This window comes from Myodes glareolus, chromosome 5 (assembly GCF_982192425.1).
Source record: "Myodes glareolus chromosome 5, mMyoGla1.1, whole genome shotgun sequence".
Classification (NCBI taxonomy): Eukaryota; Metazoa; Chordata; class Mammalia; order Rodentia; family Cricetidae; genus Myodes; species Myodes glareolus.
Window position 1 is genome coordinate 90183958 of NC_142030.1, and position 20096 is coordinate 90204053.

At 51.5% G+C, this 20096-nt stretch overlaps 1 protein-coding gene and 1 long non-coding RNA gene across 4 annotated transcripts; both read left to right on the forward strand.

Annotated features, from left to right (window-relative positions):
• The first annotated feature begins 1982 nt into the window (after window positions 1–1982).
• On the forward strand, window positions 1983–6202 carry LOC146894986 (uncharacterized). Its single transcript, XR_015001166.2, has 3 exons — window positions 1983–2706; window positions 5152–5322; window positions 6084–6202. It is a non-coding gene; the product is annotated as an uncharacterized LOC146894986 (long non-coding RNA).
• Window positions 6203–7076: 874 nt separating this feature from the next.
• Prelp (proline and arginine rich end leucine rich repeat protein) lies at window positions 7077–17812 on the forward strand. 3 transcript variants are annotated; one of them, XM_048430787.3, is made up of 3 exons: window positions 7077–7232; window positions 13150–14132; window positions 15415–17812. In XM_048430787.3, the coding sequence occupies exons 2-3, from the start codon at window positions 13166–13168 to the stop codon at window positions 15588–15590; spliced, it is 1143 nt and encodes a 380-aa protein (XP_048286744.1). In that variant the 5' UTR covers window positions 7077–7232; window positions 13150–13165; the 3' UTR covers window positions 15591–17812. The 3 variants fall into 3 exon arrangements, with proteins under 3 accessions (XP_048286744.1, XP_048286743.1, XP_048286742.1); XM_048430786.3 differs by having other exon boundaries at window positions 7079–7242; window positions 13136–14132; XM_048430785.3 differs by having other exon boundaries at window positions 7080–7242.
• The last annotated feature ends 2284 nt before the right edge of the window (window positions 17813–20096 follow it).

Genomic DNA, 20096 nt, shown 5'->3' on the forward strand with positions numbered 1-20096 from the left:
AGGTTTAGATCCCTGCATGTACCGTATCAGCACAGGCACACAAGAGACAGGGCAGATGCACAGGTCCTGATGATGTATCTGCTCTCACTGGTCTCATCTCGGACTTATGGAGTAGATGGGCGGTGTCTGAGCAATGGATCTCACACAGCTCCTGTCCCTGGAGAGGTGCAAGCCCTGGAGCAAGTGAATGCAGAGGTCTGGAAGGCACCTGGCAGGCAGGAACTCTTGGGAGGTCTCTCTAGGCTTGATGCTCCTGGCAGGTGTGAGTGTCGGGGGTCCAACCCCAACATAAATTATCTCTCTCGACTGGCGTGGAGGCACGGGAATAATTGAGACACAGTTCACACAGCGATATCGGAAGGGAGTCTCGGTACGTTTAAATCCTGAAGATCACTGGTATTTATTCTCAAAACAACTTTTATATCCAAAGGTAAACTGAGGGGGAAGCCCATTAGCATTCTGTTTCCAGGGTAGCAGGACTGAAGTCAAGTCCGCAACTCTGGCTGCTCTCACTAGCTTAGATTAACACCTCTTCCCAGGCCATCTCTGTGATTACAAGGAAGGGAGCAGAACAACATTAGCATATCCTGACCCTGACAACTGCTTGTCTGTAGGTGCCAGGTGACCACCTAAGATGTGTCCTATGGCTTGCGAGCCTGGCCACCATACAAAGTAAAAATCTGTGGCCTGTATAATATTTCCTCACAGTGAGGGCACCCAGGTCAGGGTAGTGTCTTTGCCAGGGCTGCCTTGCTCTTGCCCGCCTAGATTGTGACAGGGGAATTAGTTGACCAAAACATGTCCACGGACTGATCATTGTCCCATCATTAGCCTGCACTGTGCCCTTGTGAGGAAGTCATTCTTTGACCCCAAGGCACAGAGGAGTTTAACAAAGCAGGCGAACTCATCCTGACACCAGGACCAGAGCTGAGCCCCTATCACTGTCGTGACTTGTGACTTTTACTACATTAAAGTTAGACTTGAGTCTCGGTAAGATACCATCAGACCATCCAGGAACTTGGGACGCCCTTACCTTGGCACGCAGATGTTGTGAGGCCCCACCAGCCAGAGGTTGCAGTCTAACATAGCTTAGCAGCTCTCCCCAGGCTTCACACAATATGGAGGACTCCACCCCCACCCCTCCCACCCCAGGCTTCCTCCTTTCTTCTTAGCCTTATCTGGAGGCTTTCTCTAGACCCTGATGCCTGACTTATCTCAAGGATGACCCTCGTCACAGTTCCCTGCATTGCTCTTCCCCTGCTGCCCACACGGTAATTAAGTAACAACACTGTAGCTATTTTTGTAGCGCTGTGCTGCCACTAATCCAGATAGAAGACAGGAGCGTGCCACCTCATGCAAATTAGGGTTTGCCCCAGCTACCACCCCAATCCTATATATCCCCTATAATCTGGACTAAAGTTGATCTGTCTCATTGAAGCTGTCTCCCCGGAAGGCTATTTCCACCGTGATCACACAGGCTGCCCAAGGCTCTCTGTCGCTGCTTTTGCCCCCTCATTCTCATGGACTATTGGCCAATAGACTGCAAAGAGAAAGGGACCCCATATGCAGAACGCTGTCTGTCATTCCCCACCTGAGCTTGGCTTCTTAAGAACCCAGGACGCAGAGCAGGGCCCCCTGAGGCTACTGCCCAGCCATGGCAACTGGGCAGTTTTGCACGCATCGCTGGACACGGGATTGCCGCACACTGTGCGCCTCTCTTACCCTTTCTACCCTGCCTTCTATGCAGGGCTGCTGGGACAGTCTGCAAGCTGAGGAGCTCTATGCAGGATTCCTGACAATCAAGGGACAGGGACTTAGGGATCCCCAGCTTGGCTGTGCCCACGATGACATGGTTACCTCTTCCTTCCTGGCCTTTGCCCTGCCTCCTTCTGTTGAAACAAGCAGAGAAGTCTGTGCGGAGGAGAAACAGAAACAGTTTACAAAGTGCCTTTGGCCCCATTTCCACAAGCTTGAGCCCTTGGGGGATTCTGGGAATAGACTGGTCTCTTGGCCAGAAGTAACAGAGTTAAGGAAACTCTTAGGCTGGGGACTGGGTGAGGAAGGATAAGGAAGATCAGCAGGACCCAGGAAGGCCACTGGTCATCTCTCTGATACAATGCCAGGCAGCAAAAGGAAATGATCACCCTACAGAGGGCTTCTGTCCGTCACAGATGCTATCCAGGAAGGGATCAAAGAGCTGCTGGGCTAGACCAAGGCTGGTTGTGTACTACAGCATGGGGGCAGGAGGCATGTCCTCACACAGCCCAGCCCTGGGGGTCCAGCACCACTAAGTCTGTCTTCGGGAAGCTGCAGATGAGCCCAGAATGGGGATGTCAAGGATGCGATGGAGTGTTGGCCACTGTGCTGAGACAAGCTCTCTGTCCCAATGCTGAAGGGCAAAAGTAAGTAATGGGGCAGGGCTGTTTGCCCTTGCTGAGTTCACAGACTATAATTGATATCTGTACATGAGGACACAGAAACTTCAGAGGGTCCTGAGTGGCCCAAGGGCTCCTCTAGTCAGCATGGAGAGGAAGCAGGGCCAGAACTGTACCACTCATGTGAGCCTCTAAGCCCAGTACCGCTGACCTCAGATGAGGGACCCAAGCCAGGAATGGTGGTGAACAACTGTGATCCCAGCATCTGGAAGGAGGAAGCAGGAGGATCAGGAGTTCAGAGTCATCCTTGGCTGCATGATGACATCTTGGGGTATGTATGATTCAAGGTTCTCTGGAGGAACAAACCCTATGGAATGAATTTATATATATTAAAGAATTTACTAATTCAGTAAATCACAGTAAAATAGCAACAACTGAATCACACCTGAGAGGCCAGGAACCTGGTAGCTGTTTGGGCCATGAGGCTAGAAGCCTCAGCAGCTGGAGTAACCTCATGCTGGCTTTCTCTCATGGTGGAATGGCAACTTGGAAGATGCTCAGTCCAGAAGATTGGGTAGCTCAGCAGTCCCAATCAGGCTCTGAAAGCCTGAAAACCTCCTTGGTCCATGACAGCAGACTGGGAACATGGCTCTGACATCAGCGGAGGAAACGGTTGCTGTTGCAGCAACAGCAACCGGGTAAAACAACTCAGCAAGAGGGAAGGCCAATTGAGCATCAGGAGATGCCTTCCCTCGGCCGCCTTTTAAACTGGGCTGCTACCAGTAGGTGCTGCCCACATATGGGGCGGGTCTTTCTGCATCAGTTAAGGCAAGGGACAGTTCTTCAAGAGAGGCTCCCTATCCAGGTGGTCCTAATTTACACCAAATTGACATTCAAATCAACCATAATAGGCTCCATGAGGCCCCATCTCAAAGCATAAACAACTTAAAAAAAATCGAGTCCAAATGTCCAACAAGAGGAGGCCCTGGGCAAATAAACTTGAGGGAGGAGAAACACAGAGAAAGAACTGTGTGCACCGACATGGAGCAGCTGGCAAGTGATCCTGGGAGGGGGCATTTAAAAGAGCAAAGGCAGGTGCTGGTGTGGCCTAGCCACAGGAGGAGCCACACTCCTAGCACTCAGGAGGCGGAGGCAGGGGGATTGCAACCTGCCTGGACTACAGAGTAGGGAAATAGGATGAAGAGGAAGGGAGGGGAGGGAAGGAAGAAGGGGACTGGGGGGAAGGAGGTAGAAGGGAAGAGAAGAGGCAAAGGAAAGCAGCTGAAAGAGAAGGAGGGGGAGGAAGGGAAGAGAAGAATAGAAGGAAGAGAAAGAAGATGAGGAAGAGGAAGCTGGAGAAGCAGAAGGGGTCCACGGAGGAGCAGCTCTGAGGCAGCAGCAGGATCTGGAACTTTTAGTTCCAGCTGCTCAGTGGGGGGAAGGAAGGAAGGAACGCAAGTTCAAGGGCAATCTAGCAACTCAGCGAGACCCTGTCTTGGAAAGAAATTTTTAGTAAAAAGCAAGCTGGAGATGTAGTTCAGTGAGAGAGTGCTTGCCTAGCAGGGACCAGGCCCTAGGTCCAGAGACACTGCACATGGGGTCTCCTGGGTGGAGACAGGCATGGATTCATAATTAAATTATGACACGTTAAAAATAATAATATTTTTGTAAGAAGTGAGTGACAGAAACTGTCCTTGTTTAACCCTCTTAAACCCAATGAAACAGACCCTGGGTCGAGCACCCAGACATGCCAAGCTCTGGGTGGGTGCTATGGTTCCCAACAATGGACAGGACAGGCTGCTGTTTTTTCCCAGCAGGAGCCCAGGTTCCCCTATCTGGACAGAGGGATGGGTGCCCCAGGATTCCCACAGCCTCTCCCCTGCTGTGCACTCTAGCCTGGGAGCCTCTTTGAGGGGTGAGGAGTGGCTAGCCTCTGTGGGTCCTGGTAACCACTCTGAGGTCTGAGCCAAAACCCCTAATGCCTACTCTGCCCTGCCTGGAAGTGGGAGGTGGGAGGCTGGGCCCCCTGATGGCTGCACTTGGAGGAAGAGGGCGTCCTGTTGCACAATCTGCCCTTTCTTCTCTGGCTATAGTGTGCACTATAGTAGCCAAGACAGCCGTTACCTTGAGGGCCAAGGAACAGTGAGCCCCAGACTGATGGCGGTCTTGGTGGGCAGGCAAAGTCTCTAGAAAAGCAACTGAAACCCACCGCAGTGGGGAGACCACCTCAGCCATGCCGCCAGGCCTTCCCTGGTGGCGCAGCCTGGATATGCTTTCCACACTTTCCCAGCATTCCCCAGAAATGTCCAGGAGTGTCACACGAGGAAGAAGTGAATATGTCACCCACTGTGTGTTTCCGACACTCCGAGAGCAGGGCTGCTCAGTCTGGCGAGCATCCCTGGACCCTAGGGCTAAGCAAGGGGAAAGACAGGGTTGTTCTAACACGTGCACCTAGGGAAACAGAGGCTCAAATATGCTAGCCAGGAACCGAGACAGGAGCAAGGCTGGCATTTTAACCCAAGTGTCCTAATGCTACTCTGAGACTCTTCCCACAATGCTGGAATGGAAGAGAGCTCAGAGCTCAGTTAGTATAACCTTGAGTTTTACTAGTGAAGAAGGGGTGGGGGTGGTTAAACAGTGTGAAAGAGTCAAAGCCGGGTCCCATCAGCTCAGGCCTCTGTCCCTACTTCAGAGCTTGTTCTAGCCTCTGTCGAGGGACACAGAAAGGCAGGTTGGCTCACCTCACCTGTCTGTCCCTCCTCCCTTTACTCTACAGCTGCCGGTAGAGCAGTGGCTGTGAATTCAAGTGTCTCTCATGATGGAAAATAAGAATTGTGTAAAGACAGTCCGGCCCTGACTCTGAGCTAAGGCAGCAGAGGCAGCAGACTGGCCGTCGTGTCGAACAGGGAAGTTCCTGCCCTGCCTGAAAGCATCCAAATAAAATAAAGTAAGTATGAACTCCAAAAACAGCAGGGTTTTGTGGGAGTAGGCACAGGAGAAACAAAACTGTCAAGAGTGGATAATTTTACTTATTTAGTAGTTACTTTTTCTTTTGAGACTGTCTCATTCTGTCTTCCAGCTGGCCTCAAACTTGTAACAATTCTCCTGCCTCCAGGCCCCACGTGCTGGGATTACTGGCATGAGCCACCACACCAGCATGAACTGGTAACTGTTGACCTGGGTGTTAAATAACGAGGTGATGGTTTCCTGTGTGAATACGTGTGTGAAGGCCACAGGCACAGTTTAATGGTAGAACACTTGCCTGGCGTGTGCAGGGCCCTGGAACTGAATCCCCTAGAACCAAGGGGCTTGAGGGTTGAGGTATAGGCCAGAATGCAAATGTGCATGTTTTTACATTTCTATAAAGATCACTTTTAGATTAGTATATCATGTCATGGTCACAAGGGCACCAATCTGCAAACTGTACACTTGACCTTCCTATGAATGGCCCTGGTGGTCCCTTACCTTCATTCCACCTGTTTTGCATGACCTGGAGCCAAGGAGATGAGAAGGGAGAAAGGGGATATTAGCTTGAGAAGGGATTGGAAACATTCCCAAGAGTGCAGGCTTTGGGGGTGTGGAAGGATCCCTACAAGTGAGTACACAACCTGCCCGCCCTGCCAGCACAGTAAGAAGGAGGTAGCCAGGCAGCGAGTGAGGTTTAGCTCCCTCCTCTTCACTGGTGATTCTTCCCCACTGTCTTACCAGCCTCTAAAGGGCCTCACACACCAGAACTCCCTGAGACATAGATGAGGACACAAGGCATCGCGAGATCAAGTGACTTGCCGGAGCTCACACTTCACTTCCTGTGAGTGGAATGAAGAGACGAGGGCTGGGGCGGGGGTAGGGGACAGGGGTCTCTGAAGGTCTCTGTTGGCCTATAATGACTGAGTGGATGTATTCCCCTGAGGTTCTGAGCAGGAAGTTGTACTGGATGCTCTTTCAAGCCAAGGGTGCCTGACTTTCAGCTGGGGGAATATTGGTTTCCAGTAAGCGGATATGCATCAGGGAGGCTATAATCCCCTTGCTACTGTCTCATGACCACACAGCCCCTGGATCTCACCTGAGTGTGACACAAAGCTGAAAGAAGACCCGCCCCCGACATGGTCCTCATGAACTAGGAGTGATAACTTCAGGATTTACAATTGGAAATCTGCTTTAACTTTGCTGCATGATCCTCGGGCCAGATTTTTCTCTCTCTGATCTTCAGACTAGCCTTCTGGCCACCAAACCTGCTACCTCTTATGTCAGCTCACTGCACGGTGAGGCTCCACTCCCTCAGCAAGTTCCTGGAGATGATGGGGAGATATCATCCCTGCTTCTGCTCTGAAAAGCATGCCATAACGAATTGAAGAATGAACCCCAGGGAAGCAAGGCTCGCATTGGGAATTTAACAGGCCAGTGCTGGGCTCAGTGACCCCGCCCCGCCTGCTCAGAAGCAGCGGCTTATTTCCAAGAGCTTCCCTCCCTTGATTTGGCTTGTTCAACAAACATGGGTCAAACGGTCCCGCTCCAGAGTAACGGGAGCAGGGAAACGTTATTAAAAGTGAGCCGTTAGTGGGCATCGGGTGTGGATGAGGGCTGTGCAGTTTTGGCTGCCAAATAAAGACTGTATTGTCATTCCTTTCCCAAGCGCCCTCCCTCTCTCTTCTCTTCCCTCCCTCCTCTGATCTGCCCCTCCCTCCTCCTAACCTAACCTTCCCACCCCAATAGGATCTGGTGGAAGAAAGTCAGGCAGACACACGCAGACAGGCACCACTGGGAGACCAGAACTCCTAGCTGGCTCTCGGCTGCCACAGCTCCACCAGAGGGTGGGGAGGAAGAGAGGAGTGCCCCCACAGTCCAGAGGAGAGGCAGGTGTGTGCAGGTAAGCCCAGGCAGCAGGGAGAAGGCTGAAGACTAGAAGGCTCCTTCCTCCAAGGGTTCCCTCTAGCTCTGTTCAGCCTTTCTTCCCTCCCTCCTTCCCTTCCTCCTCCTTGTTTTTCCTCTCTCACAGAGCTCCTCATTTCTTGCTGACACCCTCATGTCTCTTCAGCATCCTCTGTCCTTGTGTTTGCTTGCTGCTGAAGTTAAACTTTCTTCAAGGGCAGATGTTTGTTGAACACACAGAGCTGTGTCGCACACAGAATTTCAACAGAGTAGGTGTTGCCATAGAAACCGGACACTAGAACCCAGTTCTCTGCACCTTCCGTGTACTGTCACACATTGCAGAAGACAGACACACAGACAGACAGACACACACACACACACACACACACACACACAGGGTCTTGTCTCTTACTCTCTCATTTGCCTCCTCAGCTGCAAGACTGGAGAGAAAGTGTCCTCCCGCTGAGATGACAGAGCTAGAAGACAGTCATGTCTTGGCTTAGCAGTGAGGCCGTGATTTTCCTTTCTTTTGAGCTTAATTAGGTAGGAGGGAGAGAGAAGTGGCTCTCGGGCCCACACAGTATCTTCTCAGCAGCCTGAATTTCTGCCTCCCTGGTCCAAACCACTTGGCTTTTGCAAAGAGAAGTCGATGGAGCCTGCAAGCCTTGGAGGCCTTAACTCCAAGTTAACAGTTTTTCTTTTCCCTGCAGGTAGTCAGAGACCCATTTCTCTCTGAAGTTACTCTGAAATTATCCTGACCATTCAGTTGTTAAGGGGACTTCAAGTGGAGGAGGGAAAGGGGAGGGGATCCTTATTTTCATAACTCCCTTCTTTCCAGAAATGGTAGGGTGCATGGCAGCAAGAAGGGTGATTTCCAGAAGCCCCTAGACAGTAGGCAGGGAATATGGAAGCCAGACACTCACTACTGAGCCCAAGGAGCCCAGAGCTGTTTTAATGTACCCTGAGATTTCCCGAGTGTTCAGGGCACAGAGGGCTGTGTGGCTTCCTGGAAAAGGAACCCCACAGTCCCAACAGTGGGAGTGATCCTGGAGGAAACAGGCACTCTCATATGGTTGCCCCCCTCCACCACCATCATCGCCTTTGTAAGCTTGAGCAACCATATTCCCAGAGAACATACTAGAAAGAAAAGAAGGTACCTCAAGACAGCTCCTCTTACCTGCTAGGATACCTATCCCAGGCACCCAAGAGCTGGTACTGGGCACTGTATCCATCCCTTTTAGATGCCCTCTGCCTCCACAACTCTGTCCTGTTTAACTCTCTCAGAGGACAGACTAGTTGACAATAAGCTCCTTACCCACCCTTACCTTCCTGGGGGACACGTGGGTAGAACATATTGAGGCTAGAAGGAACAAACAGCAGCAGGTTGGGAGAAGCCACAACCAGCAGAAAAGAGAGATGTCCCTTTGCTGGCCAGGGCCCCCACTTGCTACAGAAAGCAGAGAGCTGGGATAGACAGGCAGGATGGAGATACGGTGAGCTTTGCCCAGGTGTCTGGGGAGTTTCAGTCAGCTGGTTTTGATTGTTGAATGTGGTCTTTTGAGCCTCAATGGTAATGAAGTTTCTCTGAATGGAAGATGTAGTACTGCAAGAAAGACTCTGTGTTCTAGCAGTAGAGGGATGGAGGATGTTAACCAAAGACTGTAGGAAAACCAAACAAACAAACAAAACCATTAATTCAAAGTGGTACCAGCAATCCCTTTACATACACTGAGCACACATTTTGCACATCGACTGATTTAACCCTCACAACACCCAGATTGGGGCTGCAGCTCGGCAGTAGAGTGCTCGCATAGTATCCACAGAACCCTGGTCTTGATCTTTAGCACATCCAACTTGTCAAGCACGCCTGATAGATGAGGAAACTGAGGCTTGTGTAATGGATGTAGTGGTACCCAGCTAAAAGAAGTTGCAGGAGGGAACGGGGATCAATAACCATATCCAATATCACATAGATTCTTCTTGGCTTTAGGCAAGGTTTAAAGGTGCTGGGGAGAGAAGCAGAAAGGCAGATTTAGGGAGAAGTAGGCTATTACGGATTTTCTGACTGTCTGATTTCTTCCCCACCCCCTCAAATGGGGAGCTGGCCCTTTCAGACTAGTTTCCTAAAACCACAAAACCTCCATTCTGTTTCTATCCACCTATTCAAACAGGAACATGGCGGCTCCTCTGCACATAGTGTTAAACTTGTTTTTAGCACGTTTTGATCTGCACTGACTTTTTAAGTTGCTTGTACCACTTACATCTGATAACTGGGGGCGGGGGGCTTTGCCCAACCCCAGTTCACGTGGTGTATTTAGAAGGACCACTCTGCCTAGGCTGTCCTGGCCCACAGTACCCCAGCCCCATGCTGCAGGACTCCAAACACTGACAACCCCTGGGTTCTTACCACAAACAGGGCAGGTAGGACAGAGGACTGTCTCACTTTAAACTCGGGGAGCCTCTCCCAGAGCCTGCTCCTCAAAACTAAGTTCTCTCTATCATTGGCAGAGCCTGCTTTCTAGAACATGCCCTCAGATGCATGAGCTCATCCCAGCCTCGCACACATGTCAAGACTGGGCCCCCACGGGAGAGTCAGGGTCAGGATTCAAGCCCAGATCCACGCTGTCAGAACTGAAATTTGAGTTGCCAGATCTCTTAGGACAGAGCGTGAACTGGGGTCGGGGAAGCAGCGGCCTTTCCTGAGCCAGAGCTGGAGAGCCGGCCTGCAGGAGTTTAGTGAGGGGTGTGGTCAACAAGCGCTCATTGATTGAGGGTGAGCAGGGCCTGTAGGGACTGGGATTGGACAGGACCTGGGGAGGCAGGCTTTCAGAGGCATAAGTGATTTTTAAGCACAGACACCCCCACACACCCTAAGGGAGCTAATGACGCGGAAGACGGGATCGTAGAGCCCTTTCTCTGGGCTTTGTTGGGGAGACTAAAACCTCCTCTGGAGTGGGGTGACCGCCAGTCTGCCTCAGCTCTCCTTCATGGAGAGCTCCAGAGAGAATGGCTCCACAGTGAGAGCTCCCCAGCAGCCTAGGACAGCCCCACTCCGCAGGAAGGGGTGTGCCCTTGAGGAAGGCCTCTCGGAAAAAGAACACAGTTTCCTTGTGTACTCTGGTTTAGCCCAGGGCCTGAAAGAGGGGAGGGCTGATCCTCTTTCCCCACGGAAAAGGCCCACTTTAGAGCCAGGAAACTTGTTTTGGGGGACCTCCTGAGGCTCTAGGCTTGGGAGTCAGAACAGAGGGTTTCCAAAGACACTGGCCCGGAGACAAGGAAGAGGAAGGTCTGGGGAACCCCATGCCTGAGACAGGCAGGTAGAAATGAATAAGTTTCCCTTGGGATAGCCATGACAGTGGAGCCAGGACTATTCAGCACAGGAGACCTAGCCCTTCCCCCATCAACAGAGGCCAGCTGTCCACGACACTGTTCCTTACAGGCAGGCTCTGTGGGCCCCCTGGAAAGCTTGGTTTGGCTAACTTGGGGTCCCTTGGAAGTGACAAAAAACAAAGATAACCAGGGAACTTCAGTCAGGGAACTAATTTTGGCCTTGGGGTAAGGTTTCTCACAGTGTGGGGGTAATTTGGCCTACAGACTTCTGGATAATTTGTAAACAAAGAGATTCAAAAAGAACAGAAAAACAAACTAGGGTTGAAAGACTGGCGCTTTTCTAGTGGTTTTGGAATGGGAGGGCTTCAGTCGCTGAGTGTCTACGTGATATTACTTCTGTTTTCAGAAAGACGAAAAGCCTTAAAAATGTGAATTCCTAACACCAGTTTTAGAGTCCTGTGGGATCTGGGAACAAGGCTCAAGTTCAAGGGATACAAGGAACACATTATCTTTCTAGACTTTTTAGAGAAGCTCAGTGCGGATAAACCAAGAATCTAACCGCAGTCCCTTGTCACAGAAGGCCCCGGGGGAAATGACCTTCTAAACGTATGTGAGAGGTTTGTCTAAGAAACCCACCCCAGACAGGAGAAAGAAACACAAGGCAGGATGGTCTCTGTCTTCCCCATTCTACCCTCCTTCCCATATAGACCAACATACAAAGGTCACACATGTATACTGAGAAGGTGTGTTTGCTCACATGTATGGGAGAGGTCTGAGTGTATGTAAAGAGTGGTACAGGCGGGGGGCAAAGAAGGGTGCATGTATGTGTGCATGTGTGCGTGTGTGTGTGGACACACGCACATGTGTGTGTGTGTGTGTGTGTGTGTGTGTGTGTGTGTGTATGTGTGTGATATACATAAACGGCTGGGGACAGGCCCAGTTCCATTCTGCCCATCAGGGGCTGAGCTCTGCCTGCTTGCCTGTTATCTGTCACATTCAGCTCCACCTGAGCATCTGACGCACAACCTGGGGACTGCCCCCACCCCTGCTCCTTTCCTTGATCAAAGCATGCAGAAGGTAGCCCCTAGAAAAAGCAAAGGAAGATTTGACACTGATAGGGGCTCAGGGGGTAGGCAGGAGCTGGAGGCCTAGATTGAAGGCCATGATCACAGGGCTTGGTTACAAGCTAAGGACATTTTAGCTCATTCTGCCTCTAAGAACCCCAAGAAGTCTGCATCCCCAGAGCTACAGTAGTGAGGAAGATCCGAGGAGCCAGAGAAGGGATATAGACAGTATCAGGGATGAGGAGCTACAGGGATCTAAGGTACAGGGCTCTCTCCCTGTGCCCTTCTTACCCCAGGCTGGAGAGGGAGCACACGGGAGATGGCACTCTTCAGCTAGGATGATCATTCTGCATTTTCCCCTCTTTCATCCTAGCTCCAACCACACAAGGCAGCAGAGTCACCCAAAAGCCCCTTCAGCTCTTGATCCCAGAGTCACTAAGGCTACCCAGGAGTTCTTCCTAACACTCCATTTCAACACTACCAATTCCAAAGTCTCTGGAGCGACAATGGCGGCCCTAAAGCAAGGAAAGTGTCCCCCACATCTTTCTATTCCTTTCCTGTTTATTTTCCCAAGGGCCTCTACATCTGGAGAGGAATTCTTGGCATGGCTCATGTTGGCAAAGGCCAGCACTCTTTGAGCCAAGTGCAGGGGAGGGGACTGAGCACGGGTGAATGGCTGAGTGCTGGTGTCTGAGCATTTCCCTTTCAGGAGACCTCCTGGGTTTGGTGTCCTGTGCCCACTGTCAAACAGCCTTCCGGCCTCCACTGGCCACTTCTCTCCTCCAGTCTCAACATTATAAACAGCAGGGGCTGGATATGGTGGGCAGATTGCAGGCCAATTTTAGCAATGATTTTTTTTTCTTCAAATGCTTTGTCTAACCACCCTCCGTGTGCGTGAGTATGTGTGTGTTCTTATCTTTCTCAGTATTCCCATCTCTGTCTATAAGAGATTTAAGGAGCAAGACTGTTCATGATAGCACAGGAGACACCTTGGGGGGGGAGGGGCCCTCTCAGTGTATCTCCTCAGGGGGTTCACAGAAATACAGGCATGGTTTGAAAACCACTGCCATATGGGGTTTGTAAGGAGTCCTGCAGACCCACTGCTTAGGTCTCTGGGCCATATCCCAGCATCCCCCTGAAAAGGGTCCCCTCTTCTCGGGGGGAGGGGTGATATAAATAGCGTCCAGTGGGTTTTTGATGTCATTCCATGGCAGAGCACTCTCCTTATAAGAGCAGAGGTGATCTCCTCATATTACAGCTGGGGAGAGACCACCTCCAGTTAAAAGTCTTCAATGTGCCTTAAGACTCAGGGTTCCCAGCACCTTGTGCTTTCTACCAACATATACCTTCCCATGGGGGGCCCCTTTGAAGAATCCCACAGCCCCAAGTCCTCACCTGCTCTTCAGGCCCCTCTCTCTTCAGGATTTAGTTCTAGAGGAGCCCGGCTGCAGAGACATGCCTTCTATTTCTGAGGCCCAGCAGACTAATTATTCCCAGTTTCCTCCCTGCAGATACATCACCTGGATCATGAGGGCATCCCTCTTCTGGCTCCTCCCACTTCTCCTCACCTTGGCCTCAGTGGCCCAAGGCCAATCAAGACCAAAGCCTGGGATTAGGCGGAAACCCAAGCCAAGGCCCACACCCAGCTTTTCTCAGCCCCATGAGCCAGCAGAGCCAGTAGAGCCGACAGATCTTCCTCCACCCCTTCCTCCTGGCCCTCCCTCTGTCTTCCCTGACTGTCCTCGGGAATGCTACTGCCCCCCTGACTTCCCATCAGCCCTCTACTGTGACAGCCGAAACCTCCGCAAGGTCCCTGTCATCCCACCCCGCATCCATTACCTTTACCTGCAGAACAACTTCATCACCGAACTCCCTCTGGAGTCTTTCAAGAATGCCACAGGCCTGAGGTGGATTAACCTGGACAACAACCGGATTCGCAAGGTGGACCAACGGGTGCTGGAGAAGCTCCCAGGCCTGGCATTCCTCTACATGGAGAAGAATCAGCTGGAAGAGGTGCCGTCAGCTCTGCCCCGGAACCTGGAACAGCTGAGACTGAGCCAGAACCACATCTCCAGGATCCCACCCGGCGTGTTCAGCAAGCTCGAGAACCTGCTCCTCCTGGATCTGCAGCACAATCGGCTGAGCGACGGCGTCTTCAAGGCCGACACCTTCCAGGGCCTCAAGAACCTCATGCAGCTCAATCTGGCCCACAACATCCTGAGAAAGATGCCGCCCAAGGTGCCCCCGGTCATTCACCAGCTCTACCTGGACAGCAACAAGATCGAGACCATCCCCAAAGACTATTTCAAGAACTTCCCCAACCTCGCTTTCATCCGCATGAACTACAACAAGCTGTCCGACCGAGGGCTCCCCAAGAACTCCTTCAACATCTCCAACTTGCTGGTGCTCCACCTGGCACACAACAAGATCAGCAATGTGCCGGCCATCAGCAACAAGCTGGAGCACCTGTACCTCAACAACAACAGCATCGAGAGTGAGTGGAGTGGGGGGGGGGCCGGGGCCGGCCACAGGGGAGAGCAGAACAGGTTGATCTCAGACTCAGGAGATCTGCCTGCCTCTGTCTCCAGAGAGCCGGGATTAAAGGCCTACGCTGGAACCACTGCCTGACTTAGAGTTCTTTCTCATGTGCATAAGACCTTACATTCCATACCTAGCACTGAAGAAAGGGGGGGGGGAATCCCACTAGTTTTGACAGTGGCCTCACTATTTGCTGCCTCTGAAAAAGATATTCTACCCATACAAAATGTTTCCTTACCTGTAAAATGAGGGTGGCAATAATTATCTTCTAAAACAAAGTCAATAGGATGACCTAATCGTGTTTGCATGAAGTGTGCTGAGCACCACGCTTGAAGACATGAGGTTTTCTCTCTCCATCCTTTCTCAACAGCATCAGCTTTTCTGACCTGGGAATAGGATAGACACAGAAACACTGCTGGGTGTTTTCCTACAAGTAGAATAGAGATACAAAGCGCTCATGTTCCGGGCCTGCCTCTGCAAAAGAAGCCAGCAGCAGCCATGGCAGGGAACTTCCCAAATCTAAGCCTTGGTTGTAAAAAGCCCGTGAAGAGGACTCAGAGAGGCAGTTACGCAGTCAGGGTGTAGAGCTGGTAAAGACAGGGCAGGGGAATGTTTATCTGATTTCTGAGTCTATATGGAAGGTTGCAATGTTGAGCTGGGACAGTTTCCTAAGGAATACTTACAGAGTCCTGAGCTTGGTAGCCCAGCACGTGAGACTGGAGCTCAATTTTGCTTCAGTCAAAAATGTCAGCTCAGACATGAGGGTACGTGTATGCAACCCCAGCACTTGGGAGGGAAAGTGAGAAAATTGGGAGTTCCGAGCAATCCTGGACTCCATTAGACTGTGTCTCAAAAAAACAAAAACAAAAACAAAAAGACCCACTGTCCACTGAATGTGGTGGCATGTGCCTGTAATTCTGACTCTTGAGACGTAGGATGGAGAGTTCAAGGACAACCTAGGGGTACAATAACTCTGAGTAGTGCACCAGCAGAAAAGCTCAGAAAAAGATGAGTAGTTAGTCCTTAAATAAAACATCCATGCAAACAGTGCAGCTGCCCACCGTCCACAGCTGGAATCATGTGACTGACTCTGGGGGGGATCTACAGTCACACCTTGCCAAAGTCACTCTGTCCAGAGAGGAGACCTGTAGAGTCCACACTCTTGGCTGTCATCCCCTTTTCCCTCGCCCGTGCTGCCAGTTCCTCTGCGGCTGACTTCTCCCCTTCTTTCTCCACAGAAATCAACGGGACCCAGATCTGCCCCAACAACCTCGTGGCCTTCCATGACTTCTCCTCGGATCTGGAGAATGTGCCTCACCTGCGCTATCTGCGGCTGGATGGGAATTTCCTGAAGCCGCCCATCCCGCTGGACCTAATGATGTGTTTCCGCCTCCTGCAGTCTGTGGTCATCTAGGCTGTGCCCAGAGCTGGACTCCCTGACAGCACTTGAAGGCTGGTGGCCCAAGCTCTGGTGCCCATCATATCTCTCTGTCTCCCTCTCTTGCTCCCAGCTCTGCCTTTCTTCCTATCCCTTTCTGAAGATGGAAAATGTGTCCTGCTCCAACTCTAAAGCGAGATTTCCCCACTCGGTCCAAAGACACCCTGCCAGCCGAAACCTCTCTTCTTCTTTGGTCTCCCTTGCTTCAGAAACATGGGCGTGGGCCAAAAGAAGCATACGTACCCCTTCCTCCCTGGGTAAGGTAATGGACGGATACCTTTTCTTAGTCTTAGTCAAGCAAGAATTGGAAGTCATCCCAGAAGAGAACCCTGGGAAATTCTGCAGAGTGCTCCTACACTTTGGGCATCATTGCCTCAAGAAGGCTGACAAACCCAGGTCTCCTTCCAAAACTACTGCTCTGCCTCCCTCTTTCCTGACACCAGACATCAACCTGCTCTCCGCTGCCTCACCTTCTCCAGGAAGGAAGTGTGAGGGAATGACTGGGGTGGCGTGAGGGGTCAGGGCTCCCCACAAGTGTCTCCATCAGCCCTTCCTTCTCTTCCCAAGCACAGCACACACCCTCTTGGCTGGGTCTCAGAGAACAACCAGGGAGGAGAATAGTTCAAGGAACTAGAATTTAGTTAGTGGGTGGTGGCTGGGAGTCAGAGCCTCAGAATAGGCCTGTGTGGATGTAGATGGGCCCTACAGCTTCCCTGACCCAAACCTGACAAGAGACCCAAAGTCGTGGAAGACAGTGTTCACAGTGGAAGGCCAAGAGGCAACATCCCAGACTCTGTTATGTGCATGATCCAGTCCCCACCCCAAAGGCAGTTCTTGAGAAACAGGGAAAAAGGGGTGGAGCACCTGGAAATCTCCCAGAAGACTCCTTCACACTGGGGCTTAGCCTCTACCTCTAAAGCAGACTCATCGGTGACATCTGGTGGCTGGCGAAGGTCACAGCCAACTCCACTCTCCTTGTGGGGCTGTTGCAAATAGCTTCCCTGGGGGAAGAGGCCCATAGGTGACTGACTGGCTGAGTGTCTCTCTCCCTAAGGGTCTAAAGGGAAGAACAGAGCTGGGGCTTCCTCCCCATATGAGTGAGTGTGAATGGGAAAGCCTTGGGAGTCAATGGGAAGCTAGTTTGGCCTCGGCCTTGCCAGGTCTCTTGCTCTCAACCTCCACAGTTGTACTCAAGACGTAAGTAGGTGGGATGCTCCTCCAAGGTCCTCTCAGAGCTGCGCTGTGTGTCTTTGCACACTCTTCTGGAACATACCTAATGCAGGACAAGTGGTGTTACCCCACCCCCTTTCAGTAAGTTATTCCTTGCACAAGGGCCCCTCCCCCAAAGGCTTCCCTACCCTCTCTTTCCAGCCCAGGTGAGCAACTTGGCAGGTTTCCAAGAACCTGGGCTTCTGGCCTCTCCTGTCCTTCCCTTCCCTCTAGGAGAGGCTGCATCTGCCCTGCCACAGTTCCCTGAGTGTGTGATAGGAGAAATATGGGGAGGTGAATGTTCTAGAAGAGAGGGGAGCACAGGACCCATCCACATTAGGATGGGGAAGTGTCACACAACTGTTTTAAGACATTGGATTAGGCTGGGCCCGACAGTCCAGAAATCCCATTTATATTCTTGATCACATTTCTCATCTGCTCAAGATTGAAAATAGAGCCCCACTTCACACAGACGCTTTTCCCCTCGCTGTGCAACTTCCTCGCTCTTCTTAGTTGCAGCTGGTTTCTCCAAGGCTCCTGCTTAAAGTCAATACAGTATTACGGCTGAAAGCAACCCGGTGCTACGGCCTGGACAAGCCTCTTCTGCATCTATGCACAACCTGCAGCCTCAACCCGTTTGGGGAGGCCCTTAGAGAGTACAGCTCCTGCGGCCGCTAGAGATGGGGGTGGGCACTGATCCTGCAGACTGAACTAGCGGTCACACCATCGGCATCCCATCACCCCACCTAGAACATGCCAGCTTCCCCCACTGCTCTCCGCAGTTGCCAGCTAGAGGGGCTAGAGCTAAACTGGCTTTACAGAAGAGACAGACAGACAGACACACACACACACGTGTGTGTGTGTGTGTGTGTGTGTGTATGTGTGTGTGGTACATGCTGTATGTCTTATCTATTCTCTTAAAGACCATATTGACTCTGAATATTTCAACAAGCTTCACAGCAGAGGAAATAAAGTCATACGGACAAACACCCAGCATGAACCTGAGCATGGGGATGGGTTAAATGCTGTCTTGCCACCCCACACCCTACATCTTGCTGAGAAGATGAGTGAAGAAAATACCTTTCTTAAGAAGCACTTTTTAGATTTATTTATGTGTAGAGGTGTTTAGCCTGCATGTATGTGTGTGCACCACCACATGCATGCTTGGTGCTCATAGAGGTTAGATGATGGTACTGGATCCCCTGGAACTGGGAGTATGAATGATTGAGGACCTCCATGTGGGTACCGAGAAACAAATCCAGATCCCCTAGATGAGCAACAAATGCTCTTGACTTCTGAGTCACATCTTCACCCCCCAAATACCTTAAACTCCTAGGAGCCAGGAGTAATGGTGCAAGCCTTTAATTCCAACATTCGGGTAACAGAGGTAGGCAAATCTCTAGGAGTCTGAGACCAGCCAAGGTTACATAGTAAAACCTTGTCACAATAAGTGAATGAGAGAGCTACCCCAGAGCCTATTCTCAGCGAATTTCCCCCAAACTCATAATCTGTCTGAAAAATGATCCCTAAAGTCAGACCAGAAATCTAATGCTCCATTTGAAATTGAAGCAGCCAGGTTCTTTGAACCCACAGATATCACACTGTGGAGTTTCACAGCGCTCAGAACCAAAGCAGACTCCGGAAGATTCATAGTCACCTTTTCTGCCCAAGGAAAGATTATAGACTAATTGGGGAAACGCAGTGTGCATGGAAAGGGCCCAGGGCAGACAGCCAAGGACAAATCACCTGGAAAGATCTACAGGGCCCGAAGAAGTTCAAAAAGACTAGTCACTAGCGCTGTCTTTAGAGGGAATGTGGCTACAGAAAGGGATTTGCAACCCTCCTAGCCTAGGCTACCTTGTGTAGAATGAAAACCGACAGATATTCTGGCCCCTTACTCCCTGTCTGATAAGTGCCTGCTTCCGATCAATTGTGGGCCAGGCAGCAGGTCCCAGTTAAGAATTTAAAGAAGGGTAATACATGCTCTATGCCTTTGGGGGAATTAATAACTTGATAAGAAGGTGGGGTGCACCCACGAATTCATTTTTTCTTAATTGTAATGGCGTTAACTATAAGCAATTCAGAGGCAACCTACTCTCTGCCTGGGAAGTCTCACGTGAGCAGGGTCTAAGGGATCTAGTTTTGCCAGATAAGAGATGGAGAAAGTACATGCTTTGGAGGAAAAGCGCGTAAACAAAAAGGTAGCTAGCTGGGTTGGGGTCTAGCTTGTGTCGGGGTGGGTAGTGGTTCTCAGTCTTAGCAGAGACTACCAAAAGGCAGGCAGGTCCCTGAACGTTCTGCAACTCCCCCCCACCCCAACGCCCACAGCAGGGCAGCTGGAGGGCCAGTTGGTCGCACTATTGTTCACATGGCCTGTTGCCTCTGTTCCATCAGCATGCCTCGTGCCTCTCCTAAAGGGCAGAGCTCGCCAGACTCGCAGATCAGGGACAGAGCCCGCCCACCCGCGCGCCGCTTCCCACACAGGTCCACGTTCCTATCCACCAACGCCCCCGAAATCCATGGGAACAACCGCAAGCTTGCGAAGGCGGGAATAGAAGCTGGGAGAAAGTGTAGGATGAAAGCCTGCAACGCAGAGTTTTCCTCGGCGGATGGGGTTGGGGAAAAGCGCGTGGGAGCCGGCGCATGCGCGGGGCAGGGCTGGCTGCGCCCGCCTAGAAGTGCGGGGGCGGATGCTCGGGGAAGAGGTGGGACGACGGGGAGGGGGGTGACGGACGGCGGGAGTTTGGAGGGGGTGTGTCGCCGAGAGTGGGGAGAAGGGTGCGAGCAGGTGGCAGGGTGAATGAATGAATCGTCTCATCTACCTTCCTTGCAGAGACAAATAGCGTGGAGGTGGGAGGGGAACACGCTCTGGGCTATCTGTAGGGACCGAGGGTCTCTGGAAGAAAAGAATGGAGGAGTAGGGCCGGCCAAACGTGCCATCTGCTTCGAGGGCGTCCTCCTGGCGTGGGAGTCTTAACTCCCTCCACACAGCCAAGCTTCTGAAAGCTATCATTCCCCAGATGGGGGAATCTCCGAGACAAAACAGCCTTGTTCCCGCAGGTGGCCTCTTGGGTTGCCAAAAACCCCTTCCCACACCAGCTGAGGCCTCCTCAGGGTCTGGCTATGAGGTGTGCCCACTCACCTGGCATCTCAAGCCGGGCATAGGTTTTTGCCAAGGCCATCTGTTCTGAGGGCACAGAGTCACATTGTTCTCAGCGTTCCTGGGATGAGGTTGAAAGAAGGTGAGCCTTGTGAACTCAGAAGAGTCAAAAT